We start from the raw sequence: 19,202 nt of genomic DNA, 5'->3' as shown, positions 1-19,202 counted from the left end.
CGGCAATGAGGGGCAAGTGCAGGAAGTGTGCAGTTGTAGGACACTTTGCCAGGTTTTGCAAACATAACATGCATACCATAGTAGGGGAAACTGGTGTGAATTATGTGATGGAAAATAAACAGGAATGAGCAAATAAGGTGGTTCACATAGTAGAGGAGGTGGGAGATGATGAAATAGAGGAGGTGGGAGATGATGATGGCGGAGAATATACTGCACCCGAAATTGACATAGTATTGGCCGGAAATGTCACAAGAGTATTAGCAGATTCTGGGTCACCACATACTATCATATCTGAGGACAAATACAGAGAGATATGGGGTGAAAAGAAACATACACAACATAGACACCAGACCCAGAGCATATGGGGGAGGAAAAATAGATTTGAAAGGTTTTGTGTGATGTGATATTGCACATGGTGACAGACACATACATGCAAAAGTTTATGTAGCTACCAAAGGAGACTGTTTGTTAGGTTGGAAACACCAAGGAAAATTGGGATCGGAATTGCATCCTGGTAAAGATCAGCAAGTAGGTGCAATTACAAGGAAAATGTCAGAGAAATTCTGGCACATTTGTTCACTAACAGAGGTTCGGGGTTAGCTACCCCTAGAATTGCAAGGAGGTTGTCTGCCTTACGAGGTTTCAATTTTGTTGTTAAATTAATTCCAGGATGGTGTAATCCTGTAGCAGATCACTTATCTATGTCTCCAAATGAAGAGTTCAAGGGAAATGATGACATTGGTGATTAATAGATAGCTCAAATTGTGGACATAATAAGGGAGGCATTTCCAAAAGAATCGTGGTTGAAGGGAATTGAGACTGAAAACACGTTGAAAGAAGCCATAAAGAAGACTGAATGTGGGTGGTGCAAAGGTGATGTTGTGGATTCTCCTTTTTATAAAATAAGAGAGGAGTTGTGCAGTTCAAAGTGGGGTTTAACGAGAGGGGAGAGACTGATTCCTCCTCTATAATTCACAGTGAATTGGTCAAAAGGGCACACACTGGACATTTGTGGACATGTTTAACTAAAAGAAGTCTATGAGCAACGTTTTGGTGGCCGGACATGGACTCAATGGTTGAGAAGGAAATAGGGTGTTGTGTTTCATGTTCTTCCAGTGACAAATTACTTAAAACCGAGAAAGTAGAGCCAGGTCAAGTAGAAATTCCTGAACTTACATGGGAAAAAGTGGGCATTGATTTCATGGGCCCTAAGAGCATGTTGGGTCCAGAGCACAGATTTGCTATCGTCATTGTAGACTATGCATCAAGATTGTTTGAAGTTGCATTTGTATCTACAATTTCCCTAAGTCAGTGATTGAATTCATGGAAAGCTTATTTTCAAGGGAGGGATACCCCAAGATTATTATATCGGATAATGGGGTACAATTAGTGCCTGACGAAATGTGTGATTATTTGGAGAGTCATCACATAGACAATCATTGCATAGCATTATACAACCCCAGAGCAAATGGTTTAGTTGAGAGAGTGAATGGCATCATCAAAGAAAGAATTCAACGGCCATTTGCTAAAAGATTACAATGGAAAGACTGTGTGCTGGAAATGTTAGAGGCACATAGGGACACTCCTTGTGTACTAACCACTGTTTCCCCTTTAGAGAAAATGTGAGGCAGAAAAATCTATACCCACAGTGGCTATTTGTGGAAGAAAACTCCATTCCTAAAGGACTGAAATGTACAGGCCAGGTGTGTGTTGGGGATCTAATGCGCATCAAGAAACCATTCAAAGTTCTGAAGGAATGCTCACGTTTCTCTGATCCGTTAAGAGTAATCAAGGTTTGAACAAAAAGCACATAGTAACGAGTAATGGGAAACGGTGGAGTATGGACAGGGGTTGTTTTGTACTGTGAGGCAGACAAGTTGACATTTGAAAATGGGGAAAGTTGCTAACCGGCTGGGACCAGAGCGACTACTGAGGGGTATCAGGAACAGGAAAAGAATGAGGACACCACTTTAGAGGAGAACCAACAAGATGGGGAGATGGGTGATGGAGGAGAAAGGTTATTGGAAAGGTTGGTGGAGGAGGAGGAAGGTGCAGATGAGAGGGTGGCGCATATCAGATGTGGTCGTGCTAGAAGAGTACCAAGGAAATGTTGTGACTATGAAATGGCATATATATTTTTTCCGTAGAAAGGTACGTGTAGTTTGTATTTTCCATTACTGCACGTGTGATAAAATGTCTTGTTTTAGTGTTTCATCTGCCAAGTAAAAGGCGGGGCATATGTCGTATTCTCTCATTTAATTTGGAGTGCGCACAATGACATATTCTTAGTGTTCTATAGTAGCGCCATCGTGCATGCACCAATGTTCCAAGAGATGACAGTTGGAAGTTTTCTCTCGGCATGGTTTGGGTTGGGGTCTTCTTTCCACCAATAAACGTCTTTCTATTTAACCATATATGAATATTGACATTCCTTGATTGTCGGTGGACCCTCCCATACAGCAGTGATGAGGAGAGCGGTGAAGCAGAGCAAGTGAGTAATCACGAGGTCTGAACTGAAGAAGAACCAAGGGAAGCATCTACAAGGTCAACAAGATTCATCCAAAGGCCAGCCTCATTGAAGAAATCTGAGGGACAAGTAACGTGAGTGTTACATTTCTGCCCCAGGGGAGATGTTGTGTCTTGGCAAGGACACAGTTAACTTTAGAGGAGAGCTGTCTCGTCACATGGGCTTCACTCAATAGGAACGCACATCACTCATTCATGCGCAAGGTGTTTTACCGTGCATGGCAGTTGTCAGCCCAATAGATTATGGAATAGTTGCCCTGAAAGCTGGCTCCGGGTGTTTCTTTCATTCTGTCTCCTCACACACTCAGAGAAAAGATCCCCTCTGTGTTGATTAGAGGAACTAATGATGTGTCTGATTTGGGCTGAACACACTGTCAGTTCTCTTTCTATGTCTGTTGCCGAAAAAGCTCCAATTCCAGGTCCTTTACTCGAATTGGCATTGGGTGTTCAGCAATAGACTGAGTGACAAACTCCTTTCCATGTGCCCCCCCCCCCACCTGTGCAAACTCGGCAATGTGGAGGGAGAAGAAAGTGCCTACGGGGGCCTTTATTTGTTAAGCTTGTAGTGGGCTGCAAGGAAATGCACGACAAGCCAGATGTGTGGGAATTGGAAGAGCCCCAGAGCCTCCAAAGTCACCTGCACCATAGTGCCACCATGCAACTTATAAATAAAGACGAACGACCAATCGTCGTTCCCCCAGAAACAAACTATCACCCAAAGGTAAGAAAGAAAGCACTGGTTACATTTGGATACTTATCTTTAGTGGCAGGAGCAGCAAGAAAATAGGAAGAGGATGGGTCCAAAGAGGATTATATAGACAGATCTCATTGGAAGACTAAAGGGGTAGGGCACAATGAGTGAATTATGGAAAGTTGTGTGTTTGTCTTTCTTCTTGCTATTTGGTATTAATAAAGAAAAGATATGTGCACGATAAGGGCCGATGTGCCATTCCCTAGAAGCACAATAGTGATGACGCTAATGCTCTTAGCTAATTAGCTCCTTTCAGATCATATAAGCGCCCGAAAAAATAGAGCAGTCTATTTGTGTTGTCACTAATGTGATTGCGCATAGGTAAGCAGTGTTTGCACATGCATACGTGTACTGTAATGCCACCTCTATAATTTTAGACCTATACAAATACCCATAAAGTACCATAACAACTGCTGTAAAATATTTCATCTGAATTAAATTAACTAATAATCGGGCACCTCATCCTCCTAACAGCATCTATTAACTTTTCTTTGTTTGATACATATGTTCTTCCCTGAGGTGTTTGACTTTTTTCATGGGTAGAAGTTACCTCTTTGTTTAAACTTGATTGAAGAACAATACAACATTTGTTTTATGAAGCTAGATCACCCATCATGTGTGCGTGGCATACAAGCTGACAGAGGAAACGCTAATATGAATACTCAAGCAAGTATGACAGTGCTAAGCAATTTACAGAAGGCCACCTTGCTCCCAAAGGCCGTAATGCCCAACTGAGACAGAGCTCCATAGGGGTGATTTACAAAGGTCCATTCAATGTTAGGTAGTTTGCGCTTCTTTTATTCTGTTCTGTATTGGGCACATTTTACTCCAGTGTAAAATATATACTTTAGGTGGGTGTAAGTGACTTTGTGGGACGGCCCATTAGGTTCTGCCAAATAATTCCAAACAGTGAACTCAAAAAGAATTGGGGAAAAGCAATAGTTCCTACCTTTGCCTTTTTGTTTTTCATTCTTTTTGGAGCTAGGTAATGTGGCAAGTGTGATGAAAAAAGGCGAGGCGAAGGTCGCTGCTCATAATCCACATTTGTCCAGTTATATTCGAGCCATGGAACACGATCTACTGTTGGAATATGTCCTGTGTTGTTGCGGTGCTCTTCATGATAAATTAAGCTTAAAATATGCTGGGTCCACACAGTCCCTGTAAAATGTAAATAACGTGGTTCACATATCTTACATTGTCATGACAGTATTCAGAGGAACTTGAGTTAGGTTGTCTGTGTAGATTTGCAAACTCCTTTGAAGAAGAACTCCAGGGGACAGGAAAGGTTAGTGAAGGCCCCAGCTTGCAACTGGAGCAGCCCAGGGATACGCTCATCATTGCTGGAGTGGGGGGGGGAGCACGTTTTTCAGTGCCTGGGTACATATGCCAGGTGATAAACGTGTTGCAGCTACTGCGCCTTTGATATTATTGTCCGTGTGACCAACACTGACCAAGAGTGCACTGGAAGGCAGTCGAGGCAAGTGTCTCAATTAACCTTCCTTCCCTATAGAAGTCTACAAAGTGTCGCTGGAATCCCTTTTCACCCCTTCCAGTATGAACTCTGAGCGTGTGCGATACAAGTGCTCACCCTTGAACACAAGGAGGGTTATTTTAAGGCATGGTGTGGCATAAGGTGGCAATCAAAACCCCTATCTTGATATGCTGCCCTGTCAATGATCAGAATAAGCATGGCTTCTCCCTTCAAGCCCCTTACCCTCTTCATCCTAGCAGAAATCAGAACCATAATCAAGTAGCATTTCAAGGGAAACATCTGCAGTTCAGGACAAGGGAACTTGTATTCTGGCATAGGTGAAGGGCACATGTTATAAGTAGCAGCTACAAGGAAGCTATATGGGCTGTTATGGAGGTGCATATATGTATATATATATATATATATATATATATATATATATATATATATCAGTAACTATTTCAAAAAGTTACACATATTCCTTCATAGATCCAGAACTCAGATTATCAGCCGCACAGAATGTAAACGGGCTCAAGCATACATAAAAAAGACGATTCAAAGTAACGAGAAAAGTACACATACCAAAGCATAAATCACAGATACCGATGAGAAGTTGCCAGAAAGTTGCACGCCTCTGTACATAGATGAAGAACATTATGGTTTTAAAGTGGTGTTGTCATTAGTGAGCACATGACTTTGTGGTGTGCAATATATCAACGGTCTCTATTTTTCATTATGAAGCAAAAGCAACAATATAGCTAATTAAGTGAGGCTTTTCTGAAGAGCGAACCCTGAGAACGAAATCACTCTTAAGGGCTTACAGTTTTGAAATACTAAAGGACCAGCAATTGTTTCAGGTTAGGCACTATGAGATTAAGTGAGTTGCCAAGGATCACCCACTTTGGTTCAAATGTAAAGTTGGATTTGAGGCCAGTCTGCAATATCTGCCCTTGATCATTTTGTTTCCCAGTTATCGTCACTATTGTGGTATCTACACACATAACATAATAGCCCATCACATCAATACTAAAAAAAAGTTCATAGAAACATGCTATGCAAAAGAAGAATTATTCTAGCTTCATTTTCTTCATCTTCAAGCGAAGTCTACAAGTACCACAGCATTAGCTTGAATGAGCGTAAATAATTTCATTTTGTTGTTACAGCTGTGCTTTAAAGCGTTAAATACACTCAAACAACTCACAGATTTGTATTCATGCTGTACAGAAGAACATTTGAAATTAATCCAAGAAGCAAAACTGGACATGTGGTTGGCTATTTTGGGAAGCCTGAGACATGTGGTTGGCTATTTTCTCTATAGGACCCATTCCACTCAAATGGTATTCATGAAAAGAAACAGTAGGCAGTGGATTCAAACAATGACACTTGAATGAGAGAAAGCAAACCTTTTCACAGAACACAGCACAGTGCTATACAGTTAGATTAGATGATTAGGGAAGGATCACTGAATCGTACGGACAAAGCCGGGATGTCAGCCTCAGCACTTGAATTCCATAGTTCCAAATTTGGCTACCTATTCCTCGCCCCTAGCTATGACTTTCTGATCTTCATTGGAGGTGGCTGTCCAGTTTTTATAACCTTCATTTGGAAAAACAGAGCTCTAGACCTGCACAATACTGATGCTGCAGGTACTTTGCTTTGGAGGACAGTAGGTTTTACAGTCACCAAAGTATACATACACATCCATCTGTATCAACCTCAGAGAGAAGCCTGAGTAAGTCTTGAAAGAACTTGTAACTTTGCTTGGGAACATGAACACTGATCTCTGCAAGGAGTGCTTAGCACATTGAAGGAACTTCTTAAACGTTTTCGCACTCAAATGTATCAAGATGCTTTTTAACTTGGGTTAGTGCACATACTCAATATATTCCCCACAGAAAGGTAAAAAAAAAACTCCTGCTATAGTGAAGGCACCAACTGTATGCACAATCAATTTAACTGTCCTACCTGGTAAGGGCAAAACACGTATGTAACATGTTTTCCAACAAATATTAACAGCTAATCTTAAAAATCATAGCTCTTGTAAGAATTTGTAAATCAATGTTTATTCAACATAATGCAAAACCATTAGAAACAGTTTACATCACATTATACACATGTTTATATGCAATATGTTCATTTTGAATCAAATTATAGATGTGCCCGTATATAATAGAAACTCCCATGTGTGTACTTGTTAAAGACTATTGGCCGGACGTCATTCCTTCACACTTAATTACTTATTTCACCAGTAAAATACCCCACAACACCTTGTCCAGTTATTCTTTTTAGTTGTGACTATGATTATACTTAGGGTTTCCTCTTTTCAGTGTTTATATTGTTCCGATTCTGGGAATGTTTTTCCAGGGTTTTCAATTTGTTGGTGCTTACCTATTGTTTCCCTCAAAACAAATTACTGACAACTGTGTTCTTCCAATGTAGGCAAAAATACATTTTGTGTTGCTGTGTGTATGCTATGCATCATTTTCTGAAGAGAAAACATCACAGATTATGCTGATTCAGTCTGTGCTATCTCTTTGCATATTTGGACTTGTAGTTATGAATTTATAACAAAAAAGGAAAATTACACATACAACAATGCAAGGAGTCAAATAAGGACTTGATTTGCTGCAGTTACCTGGCATGGGGCAAGATAGGAGCCTGAATTAATGTTGCAGTGAACCCTAAAACATAAACTACCCAAAGATGTTATGAATCATGATGTTCAAGAAAGGAAGGGGAGGTTGTATGAGGGACATATGCAGGCTTATTTGTATATACAATGTCAACGCCACACAAGGACAAAGACCTGCACAACCTTTTAAAGAAATACTTGTGTGGAAGTTATATTGTCATCATACAGATTGTAATGGAGCCCTTGGTAAATATATAGCGTTTACATATTTACTAATTGGATGGTTAAAAAGATCCTGGAACCATGCAAAAGAGCTGGGTATTTACTTTCATTGGAATTAAGGATTCAAAATCACAGACATAACTCTACTATTCTAACTGAACTGTACAATCAAATTTTGCTAAAAGCCTTCCAATATGGGAATAAAAGTGACTTTTCCTTAGCTCATTTCCCAAAAATAACTTGTTTTTGGGCTAGAGTTTGATGGTGGATCTTTGGAATACATGGCACCACTTGATCAAGTAGTCCATTCAGATCTTCTGTGACAAGTCACTAACTGAACATTGTCAGCCCTGTAGTCTCGGGAATGTTAGATAATAATCAGTGCATACATGTCTAAAAATGTTCACTTGATGTCAGCGCTGACCCTGCTTTTAATTTTCACTTGAATTCAGAAATTGATGTTTAGCAAGCTCAGCCATGCCATCTAGTTGACATTTTCAGGCATTTTGGAATAAACCCCATAAAGGGGGAAATAATATCAGGCGGCAGAATCAAACATTGAAAGAAAATTACATAAGGATGTGTACTGGAATGTTTTACTGATCAAATACATTGTGTAATGTGAAGAATCACCCTTTAATCCTCTTTGAAAAGTGCACAGTTGGGACTGTTCATTATATGTCAGTACTTCTATAATGTAATTCTTGTGGAATACATGGTATATACACATTTGTATAATGTCATGTAGAGTTTTTCGAATGGCCTTCTATTCAGTTAAATAAACATATAATAACTCTTAAAATGGCTGCAATGGTTTCAAGATCAGTTAGAAATATTTGACGAAAACATGTTAGTTAGTTGCCCTACACAGTTTGGCATGTTTGGCCCATGACTTCAAACATCCATCGTTCTTGCTCCGGTCAGGTGGGGCACTCCTCTACATCCCACAATGAGGCATGAGAAGGTGGCCAATATCATCATAGCATGTGTCATGCTGCACCACATTTGTATCCGACGGAACGTGGCCCTGCCCTCTGACATTGAACTGCAACCACCTGGTGATGATGAAGATGTGGGCGCACATCATCGCGGTGCCGATGAACAGGAGGGACGTGCTGTGCGTCAGTCAGTGATTGCACAATATTTCTAACACACATGGGTGCAGAGGGTGACATGAAAGTGGGATAGAGGGCACTGGGTGTGGGAGTACATGTATACTATGCACTGTATATCAATAAATGACACATATGCAACAAGGATTGTCCACTCAAGATTTTTTTTACACAACGGGTGTATTAAAATGTCCAATAGAATTAAGTGCTCAAACCCTCCACCTCACACACCCTCTCCCCCCTCCCCCTCCCCAACACAACTCCCCCACACACCCTCTCCCCCCTCCCCTCCCCCCACAACTCCCCCACACACCCTCTCCCCCCTGCCCGTCCCCCACAACACCCCAGACACCCTCTCCCCCCTCCCAGTGACCCTCCCCCCACAATTCCCCCACACACCCTCTCCCCCGCCCCCCACAACTCCCCCACACACCCTCTACCCCTCCCCCCACAACTCCCCCACACATGGTGTCCAAGCAAATGCTTCATATGTCTGCGTCCATTGTCTTCATCAGGCTGCCCCTTCTACATCCTTCCACTTCCTGAACCTGGTGGCGCCATGTCTGATCGGTGCAAGGTGCGCAATGACCTGCATAGGGGGCTGGTTTGGGTGGAGCTTGATGAAGAAGGGGTGGCCACTTGCTCCAGTCTGGGGGCCGGACGCTCAGCCTCCATGCAATCCACAATGCGGGTGAGGACCTGCCTCAGTGCAGACACCTCCACAGAGATTCTTGTGGTGCTTGTGTCAATGGCCTGCCTCAGGGAAGCAGTGTTGTCGCGCCCCTCCTGCCTTGCCTGGGCACTGTCTGCGACAAACTGCCTCACTAGGGCTGTGAGCTCCTCCTGGCTCTGTGCTGCGTGTCCTATCTACTGCACCCCCGCCTGTACACCAGTGGAGGTGGAGGGTGCATGTGTGACTTCCCCAAATCCATGTGGGTCCTCTGTTGGACTCATGCTCCCTTGTACGGCCTCCCCTCCAGACTGCTCCTGTGTGGTGTTGTGGTAGGAGTAGACAGCTTTGAGCTGGGGGGATCGGGCGGGACTGGGTATTGCAGGAAGGTCCAGGGTGCCGTAGCTGCCGCCTCCCCAACAGAGCTGCTCTCTGCTGATTGTGCCCCATCGCCCACTGTCTTCTTTGCACATGTCACAGGTGTTGTGGGGACTGTGGTAATGGTCCTTAGCAGCACCAGTACTGTAGCATCCTGAGCTGTTTTTGACTTAAGTGCCTGTCGTGGCTTGTCTGGGCCTTTCGAAGTGGAAGGCCTGTTGCCTTCATCCCTGGCCCTCTTTCGGGGTGTAGTCGCCTGTGGGGATGAGTCCTGGGCCTCGCTGTCAGGATCTGAGCCTGTGGGGGACCAAGAGAGGGACGGCATGAGTGATGGTTTGACAAGCATCATGCATACATTAGTATTATTGCTCTTCTACACATTAGAGGGGATTAGGCAGTGGAGTTTTGATGATCACGTTGCTTGCTATATAGGTGGAGCATGCAGGCATCCGTCTGGGACACTCATGTTGGGGCGGGCGTATGCTATGTGACATGCATTTCTGTTGTGGGCTGACTGCAGTGTGACTTATGCCATTTTCATATTTGTGTGGTATGTGTCAGGTAGGGCATTGCCATGCTGCATGTATTATGCATGTGTCTGTGCTGCGGACGGCATCTAGGCAGGGATGTCTCAATGTGTATGTGTTGGGCCATGCATTGCCTCTTTGGACAGACAAATTGGTGGACTATCATCATACTTAGCATTACAGTGTTTTCTTAGGCCACTCACCTCTTTCTGCCGATGAGGTGATGCCATGCTCCATCTCCCCCACACCTCTATGGCCTCCATTCTAATTGTGCTGGCGCAGATCTCCTCCCACCGGCTTAGCTTTATGGGTGAGCTAGGGCCACCGCCAGTAGCCATGGCCTGGCTCCGGTTTGCGGACAGAATGTTCCTCACTCTGAGGCGCAGGTCGTCCCAGCGCTTGCGGACATCCTTAATGGTGCGGGGGTGTTGCCTACGGCGCTGACTTTCCGGGCAACAAGTTGCCAGATCTCTTTCTTTTTTATTTGTACTTCCCTCTTGAGGCTGTTTGCAAAAACAACCTCTGCATTGTCTGCAAGTGTCTCGCCCAGAATGGTGAGTTCATCCAGATTGAAGCGCTCTTTGCGCTGGCGGGAAGAGCCTTTCTTTACTGCCTTGGGCATGATGCTGGTGCTGTGGGTTGATTTCCGTAGTCAGAAAGAAGATCCAGATCCTGTGTGGTGAGGATGGCAATGGATTGTGTTTTTCAAGATGGCCGCCGTGCTCTTTCCATTTCCTGTGTGATGACGCTACTTCCGGTTTCGCTTATTTACGGGCACCACTATCAGCGGTCACCGCTATTAGCAGTCACCACTGATAGCGGTGCCTGCTAATGCCGTATCCATTGATGCTATTAGTGCTGTCTGCGCTTTCCATGATGCCGCTAAGGGCCTTTTTTTGGACTTTAGCGGCATGCCAGTAATGTCATTATCGGCATGGCGCAAAGCTTGTGCACGCAAACTTGTAATAACCCTCTATTAGCGGGCTCTTTACTACACAGACACAGTATTTGCTCCATGCCGGTAAGGACTGTTACTTACCTCCAACCTCGTAATGACCCCCTAAGTGTCAGACTTCTATGGCTCTTGACCCCGTAGTGTAGCCGTAGAGTCTTCAAGATAATACCCTTCCTGAATGACTAATAAACCAGAACACTCTAGGAAGGTTATTAAGTAGAAGATTGTTTTGAAGATGGACCCCAGTCTCGAGTTGGCGTGGACAGGGCGTGCAGGAATACTCCGAGGCAGATACCAAAGGTAAGTAAAACCTGCAGAAGGATATACACAATCACTGTACAAGTGAAGGCTAACCATGGAACATGAAACTAGAAGCAGACACCAAACTAACCTGTGTGAAACTGGAATCCACAGGTGAGCAAACGCAACACTGAAGGTTCAGTCGGATGTTATGACTGTAATATAACAAGTAACAAGTGACCAAAAGTGACCAGAAAAGAAAACAATAAGAAAGGTGAATAGATATAAGCAGGCTTACCAGGGTGAAAATGCGTAGAAATATCTTGACCAGATGAATGGGAGGAAAATAAGGCCCTATCCCAACGGCACCAGGATGCCACCCCTAAAGTGGTGAGTCTATAGTTTCAGATGCACCACCGGACCTGACAGCACGAGGATGCCTCCTACCCTAGAGTGGCGAGTCTATAGTCCCAGATGCGCCACCGGACCCGATGGCACGAAGACGCCGTATCAGTGGGGGCAGATGACTTGGATTGAAACACAGCACGGTCCAAATAGTTCTGGTCCCAGGGAGAAACGTGCAAGATCCTTCAACAATCCAATCACCGGAGTTCAGGAGGACAAAAGTGGGCAGGAGTCTTGGAGACAGGGACTCCGTTCAGAAGAGTGGAATAATCCGCAGGCACAGATGCAGGGCAAGGGCAAAACGAGAGCAATCCAATGAATCAAACAAGGTCTGGCAACTTGCAAGCAAAATCAACAGTTTGAGAGGCAAAAAGCAATCCGGGAAAATGTAGCAGTAAAGGTTCGGCAACTGGCTTGGAAGAAACAAGGACAGACAAGGGCTAGACACTAAAGGCAGTCGTAGGTTAAACTTATCCGTCGTCAATAGCAGTACAAAGATACATTCCGAAACTGTAAGAACGCTTAATTAGAAGCGCCGAACTCTGTAACTCGGCGGCTTATGAGGCTGCTAACACGTGACCTGGTAGAACGTGTCACATGACCCGGAAACCCCGAACACCGTAGAAGTTTCCATGGCAACCGGCTACATTCCAGGAAACTGGTACGTGCAGTGAGGAAAACCCTACGAGGCAGAGAAACAGTCGGATGCCTCGAATCCGACAACCGGACACGTTAAGTTTCCTGAACACTCCTCGGTTTCTTCCGTGAAAAGGAAAAAGGAGACGAAGGTTGAATACCAGCAGGTAAGCATTCCCAACATCCAGGCAATCCAGCTATTTTTGTCACATCGGGGCAATCCATTCTCTTCATGTCCTCAATGACTACCTCTTCCTGTCCGGCTGCAGGATACACAAGCATCTTGCTCTTCTACCCAGGCTCCTTTTCCATCTGTGTGGTTTTGATATAGTCGTCCTGGTATGAAATGACCCTTTCAATCTCCATCGTAAAGTGGCCCAACCTCCCTGAAATTGTCCTCTTGTCGTGCATGCTGCAAGATGAATGAGGCACCTGGCATCATGTTCTGGGACTTTCCTGGAGATTAAAATTTGCACTGTATTCATGGCATTTGGTATGAGAGCGCAGACATAGCAACTCTCCTTAGATGGTCTCTTCCCTACTTTTCTCATGTACTGATACCACATGTTATTACCAAAGTGTGCTGCATTGTGTAGATAAGTATTTAGATAAGTATTAATCCCCTCATTATCATCCTCTGCATCTCTCTTGTGTCTCCCAAAAGCAGTGTAATAATCATGCAGTAAATCAAAAGTAGTATTCATAGTAGGGAGAAGCATAGTGGCCTCTACCTCATTGGAAGTACTATCATGGTAGAGACTATGAAACATGAGGAACAGAAAAACAAAAAGAGTAATCATACAGGCATATACTATGCACAAAAATATAGGCGTCCATTTCTCGCTCCATCCTGGTACTTGTTGCACTTGTTCAAAATTATCAAATTTCTTTATACTTGCAATTGTAAAATGTGCTCAATTATCGCAGTGAGGAGCCTTCTTATCACTCAGCCATTTTTAGGATCCTGTAAAAAAGTGCAACGTCTCTTCTGACAAGAGCAGGATAAGCTTGAAGTATAAATACAAAAACAGCAAGCACAAGCCGATGAATATCGCTGTCAGTAAGTACTGTATGTTTAACTGCTTAGAACAGGTATTCACCACAAAATGAATCTGGATACTGATCTCGTTTCCAATTTCTGATCAAGAACTGACGTTTAAGCATAACTTTGATACTTCAATGTATATTTCTAAAGTTCATTTTCAAAATTCCTAAAATTCTCATCAAGTCTTTGCACTCCTGCTAAAATATCTATAGGATGTGTCCACTGAATTTTAGTTCAAGATAAATCTGTATCATCAGCTGGTTGTTGCTTTGTCGTCCTTCTTCTTCGTCATCGATCGAGTCTGCACATGCTGAAATTCTTCTTCTTGTCTTGCTTCTGGATCGGCATCTCACCTTAATAGGCTTTTACATCGCCTAAGTGAAGCCAAGCTTGTCTTCCTTGGACTTTCACAGCTGAAGGGGTTATATTCTCAATGCAAAAGGGACAATTAAAACATGACTCATGGCACATTCTAGTAAAGTTTTTAATGAGAACTAGGTCTCCAACATATAGCTTTGGTGCCGATAATAATTGATTTGGCTTGGTTGTTGAATTGTCTTCTTCTGTGTTCTGAGACCAACCCCCTTGTGCTTGACTTGATCTGAAATGAGAGAGATGCTAGAGGTCATACATGTCAAATAATCATGCATTTCATCACCTAAGGTTTTAGCTATATTATGGGCATCACTTTTACTTCTAGATGGAGGAGTGAGGGGCATTCTCACACGCCTCCCTGTCACTAGTTCATGTGGGGTGAGGTGGTGGTCTGATCCAGCTGATTCTGAAGGGCATATAAACCTAGGGGTAGGCAGTATAGCCATCCCCTCTTCAAAGTAATTTTAATCTTGGCAATCCTTTCTTTAAGGAGGCCGTTGAGTCTCTCACATATGCCGTTTCCTTGCGGGTGATAAGCAGAAAAAAACTTGTGTTTAATGTTTAATGTTCAATAGAAGCCCTATCCGTTCAAATAGCTCGTTAACAAAATGTGGCCTATTGTCGTATCTCAGCACTTCACACACACCCCATTTTGGGAAGACTTCGTGCACTAAAGACATTGCTGCGCAAGTGGCATCAAGGTGTGTGCACGGACCTGTTATGATTACTATTAGGAATGACCGAAAACAGCTTAAAGCGGTAATAAACCGCAACAAAACCGCTCACCTTGACAATACGGAAATCCAATATAGAAGAGCCAAATGCAGCAGTGAAAGCTCCCCTGAAACAGTCCTGGCCCCTCCGACCCGGAAAGAGGTGAAAACCGGGGGAGAGGATAGGATCGCCAGGGAAACCCTCTGATGGGAAGAAAACCCTGGTCGAGTCTGGAAGCTTGTCGATCGGGAAGTAGTAGTAGCAGGAGAATCCTTGAGAGGTGGTTTCAAACGGCAGTTGCACAGGATATCCCTTCTGAGTAAACGAGAGGAAAAGATAGTATCAGCGAAAGGTAAAAAGGGAAGACAGCCAAAGAGAAGGCGGAAGAGAAAGGCTCTCACCCTTGGAGGTAAGGATTGGGACAGAGACTCCGGAACTGGACTTCAGAAGAGCAACGGAAGAGAGGCAGAAGGCCTGCAAGAACAAACAGGTAAGTGATTCTACTCGGGGCTAGAAGAGAAGACTCAGGGACTAGGAAGCTTACCCAAATGGGGTTCAAAGCAGAGGGTAATGCCGTGGAGGAGGTGTTATAGACGGCTGAATTGAGCAGGATTCGCCGGGTTGGGCTGAACACGAAGGGGGCAGAGATTGAAAAGCTTGGATGGAGATAATACCTGGGAGATAGGTAAAGACAAGATTAGCACAGTTTAAAGAGTAATCAAGGGCTAATAGACATGTAAATGCAGGATTCAAATAACGAACTCACGGAGCGTCTGTAGCAGAAGCGACGCGATGAAACCTTGGCTTGGAGTCTGGATATAGTATCACGTGAGCGGTCCGTGGTGTCTCGGAGGGACGTGAATAGACTAGACCGTAGCTGTCGGCTGGAGAAACCCGACAGGCATCCATCTTGGAACTGCACTTCCGCACGATACCGCACAAGCGGGCACGGGACCACAGAGTCCATCTACCGCAATGTGTAACAGGACCTGCCTCGATCCACCTTGAAAAGGGACACACCACCACTAACAGATACCTATATCCATTACATACTTGCAGCATATCAACATAGTCGATATTTAAATGCTGAAACTGACCATTCAGTTGAGATATTACCCCTCTAATTGTTCTCGGTGTATGCCCAGCAGTAAACTTTTGGCACACGATGCAGCTTACCATAAATCGTGCTAATGTGTTCCAACATAATAAGAATGAACCAGTCATCTGCAATTGTAGCAGCAAGACTCTCCCTAGTTACAGGCACGGGTTAATGCAAGTGTTCAAGCGCAACATTTAATAACGCTACTGGCATCACCGGCTTTCCAGTGCTATACTCGCCATAATGAGTCTGTGGGGGATAAAGAACACCGCCTTCGCTTCCATAATTCCTGCTCTTCCTGCGGTGCACTTCCTTGAATTTCCATTAGTTGGGTTATCACCAATTTATTAAACCCTTCTTGCACTACCATGGTTATAACTACCTTTTCTTTAATACTCCCAGTATCAAAACTTGAAATTTCTGTGGAATATGCAACCCTTTTGGCTTCTTCATCTGCGGCTTCATTCCCACAGGAGATAAAATCTGTTTGATTAGTGTGCGCTGCGCATTTAACAACTGCTATGGCTACTGGAAGTTGTAGTGCCTTAATAAGCCTGTCCAATAAGGATGCGTGTTGCACCGGAGTGCCATCCGCACGGAGGTAGCCCCTCCTTTCCCAATGTGCTAATACTGCATGTACGGTTCATATCACGTAGGCAGAGTCACTGTATGCCATCACTTCCTGCCCTTCGTGCTTCTCGAGCGCGACCATAAGCTCTACTAATTCTGCTGCTTGCGCTGAAAAGTGGGACGATAGCCTTGCACTTTCTACGACTTCAAATTCTCCATTCAATCTATGTCTCACTACCGCTGCACCTGAATGCCTTTCCCCACTAGTCTAATCAATTTTCAAAGAACCGTCAATAAGGAGAATTCCCCCTCCCGCCAAAGCATTCTCTTTCACTAAGGGTATATCATCATAAAATTCAACATAATTAGCACAGTCATGCACATGATCGCCGCCTTCTACTGGCTCAACTACAAACGTGGCATGATTCTTTATTTTACATCTTAAAATCTTAATCGTTGGGTTCAAAATCATTACCTCATAACCTGAAGCTCTTTGGGTTGTCAATGTAGCTTTGGGTTTCTCTAAAATGGCAGAGTTTGGTCCACATAGAGAGTCATTGAGCAGCCCATTACAATACTTGTAGACTTCTCAATTGCAAACACGGCAGCTGCCAATGACTGTTCACAAGGAAAGTGTTGTGACGCAGGTGGGCTGGAAACGCTGCCCGATGATACAAAGAATGCAACGCTAGATCCACGCTTCCAAAACCTTAAAAAATGGGGAATGGGACCCTCTGCGGCTAAGCACTTGCAGGACAAGACCCTGCTACGGAGGGATGCAGGTGCACAAGAAATACTGCCTGACGATACATAGCACCCAATGGCACATCCATGCTTCTGAACCTTTAAGAACCGAGGATCGGACCCTCTGTGGCAAAGCCCTCGCAAGTCAAGGCCCCGGTGTTGAGCAATGCAGGTGCACAGGAAACAATGCCCGACGATAAATAGCATGCAATTCTAGATCCATGCATCCAAGCCTTTAAGAACCGAGGATTGGACCCTCTCCAGCAAATCTTTCACAGGACAAGGCTGCTGTGTTGAGTGATACAGGTGTTTGGTGACGAAGGGGTCAGAACGGGACGTGGATTCGAAGAGAGCGAGCATGCAGTGCAGCCGTCGACCAGCAGCAAACGCACGGTAGGAAATTACTGCATCCTACTAAGATGCCCTACCTTGCGCATACTTTCCTTTCCAATGCATTTTCTTACCTTGCACTGTATCGCACACATCCACTAGGCTGCCCTTTCTGCAGGCTAGTTGTACTCTGTTTCTTCATGACCACTTCTGTTTTTCTTGCACTTCTCTTGCATTTCCTGCTTTTTCCTTCTAGGTAAACACTTATGGACCCCTGCAACTGCTTTCCGCTACAGATTGTATCCGGCCATGGCTCTGTTCTCATGATTTGCTTTTTCCGATAGGCCTTTCTCCTCTTCTCTGGGTTCTCTCACGCTAGCTTCCAGCTCTCCCCCCTTGAGTTGTCTGAGCCGGCTCCCACTGTTGGTACTCATTGCCTGCGGCTCTTTTGTTGTTCTTTGCACTCTGTCGTAGATGTTGTAACCTACTGTTCTTAGTCTGATACCTGTACTTGTGTATCCCTATGTTCTCTCTATCTCCCTCCCCCTCCCATCGTACCCCTTCCTTACACATCAGTTATTCAGCTTTTCGAAGTGCCTCCTCTCCCCCCTCCCACTTCCACCATGGTGCTCTCTATTTCCCCCATCTTCTCTAACTTTTTATCTATCTCCTATCCTTCACCTCTCACTAAGTATGGTAGGAAGAAGCTTAAGATGGACACACTGGTCTCCAACCCAGGCCTTCCAACGCTAACACCTATGTCAGTGCTTCCATTAGAGAGACTCTCACAGACATCCTCTTTGTCATTCCTTCATCCGACCTATGGACCCTTCATTTGGTCTCCCTGCTCTCTCCTTACTCCTCCTCACCCATTAATGTTGGCATACTTTGGGAGGTCCTCTTAGCCTCCATCCATTCATCCAGAGTCATCATTAATCTCAATGGTACCATTCTGGTACAAGGGCCTCAGCCCAACCTTCTAATTTTGTATGGGTGACTCCCTCACCTCATCAGCTTTCTTCTTTCTGCCACCCGGGCTACCACTGTGCTGGCCCCTTGGCCACCTTTGTCCACAACCCTGGCTCCCTTGCCATCTTCCTCCATGGCACCCTTGCCACCTACCTCGATGGCTTCCTTGCCACCCCCTCCACCTGCTACTCTGGCTCCCTTGCAAGCTGTTGCTGTCCTGGCTCACTTGCCTCCCTCGTCCTCTACCTCTCTGGATCCCTTGGCAGATGCCTCTCTCCTGACTCCCTCACCTGCGTTGGCCGCCACCTCTCTGGCCCCTCTGCCATTCATGTCTTTATTGGGTCCTCTGCCTCCTCCTCTCTCTACCTCCCAAGCTCCTCTACACTTCTGGTGGGGACCCCTGTCCCCTCTACCCCTCCCCGGAAGTCTTTCAAAAGTAGCAACCTGCTCCATACTGCTACTCTAAACTGTCGCTCTGCGGTCAAACTCTCCTATGACATCTGCCACCTCCTTGAACTGATGGATCTAGAAATTCTCGCTCTTACCCAGACATGGTTTGAGGCCAGCTTTATCACAGGTTTTGACAAATGTCTCCCTGTGGGCTGCAAGATCCTCTCCAAGCCCAGGCCCAACAGCCCCAGAGGCGGAGTGGCCCTGATCTTTCCTGGGTGGATTCCTCTCTATCATTCCCACTCAAGTCTAATCCTCCTTTGAATGGCTGGTCTGCAGGCTCTCTCTGTCTCCTGGCTCCTCTCTCACTCTGGTCACCTTCTACAGGACACCTGGACAGGCCACCCTCGTCCTCTCTGAATGGGCTGACCTCACTTCTTC

General features: G+C 44.8%; 1 protein-coding gene across 1 annotated transcript in view; it reads right to left on the bottom strand.

Annotated features, from left to right (window-relative positions):
• Positions 1-19,202, bottom strand: part of LOC138452651 (amine sulfotransferase-like) — a 401,286-nt gene that overhangs the window by 313,696 nt on the left and 68,388 nt on the right. The window contains exon 3 of the mRNA XM_069605019.1: positions 4,227-4,435. Coding sequence (XP_069461120.1) covers positions 4,227-4,435 — 209 coding nt within the window. The remainder of the gene's footprint in view (positions 1-4,226; positions 4,436-19,202) is intronic.

Source organism: Ambystoma mexicanum, chromosome 4p (genome assembly GCF_040938575.1).
Source record: "Ambystoma mexicanum isolate Mex_15411 chromosome 4p, UKY_AmexF1_1, whole genome shotgun sequence".
Taxonomy (NCBI): domain Eukaryota; kingdom Metazoa; phylum Chordata; class Amphibia; order Caudata; family Ambystomatidae; genus Ambystoma; species Ambystoma mexicanum.
This window is presented reverse-complemented; position numbering and strand designations above follow the sequence as displayed.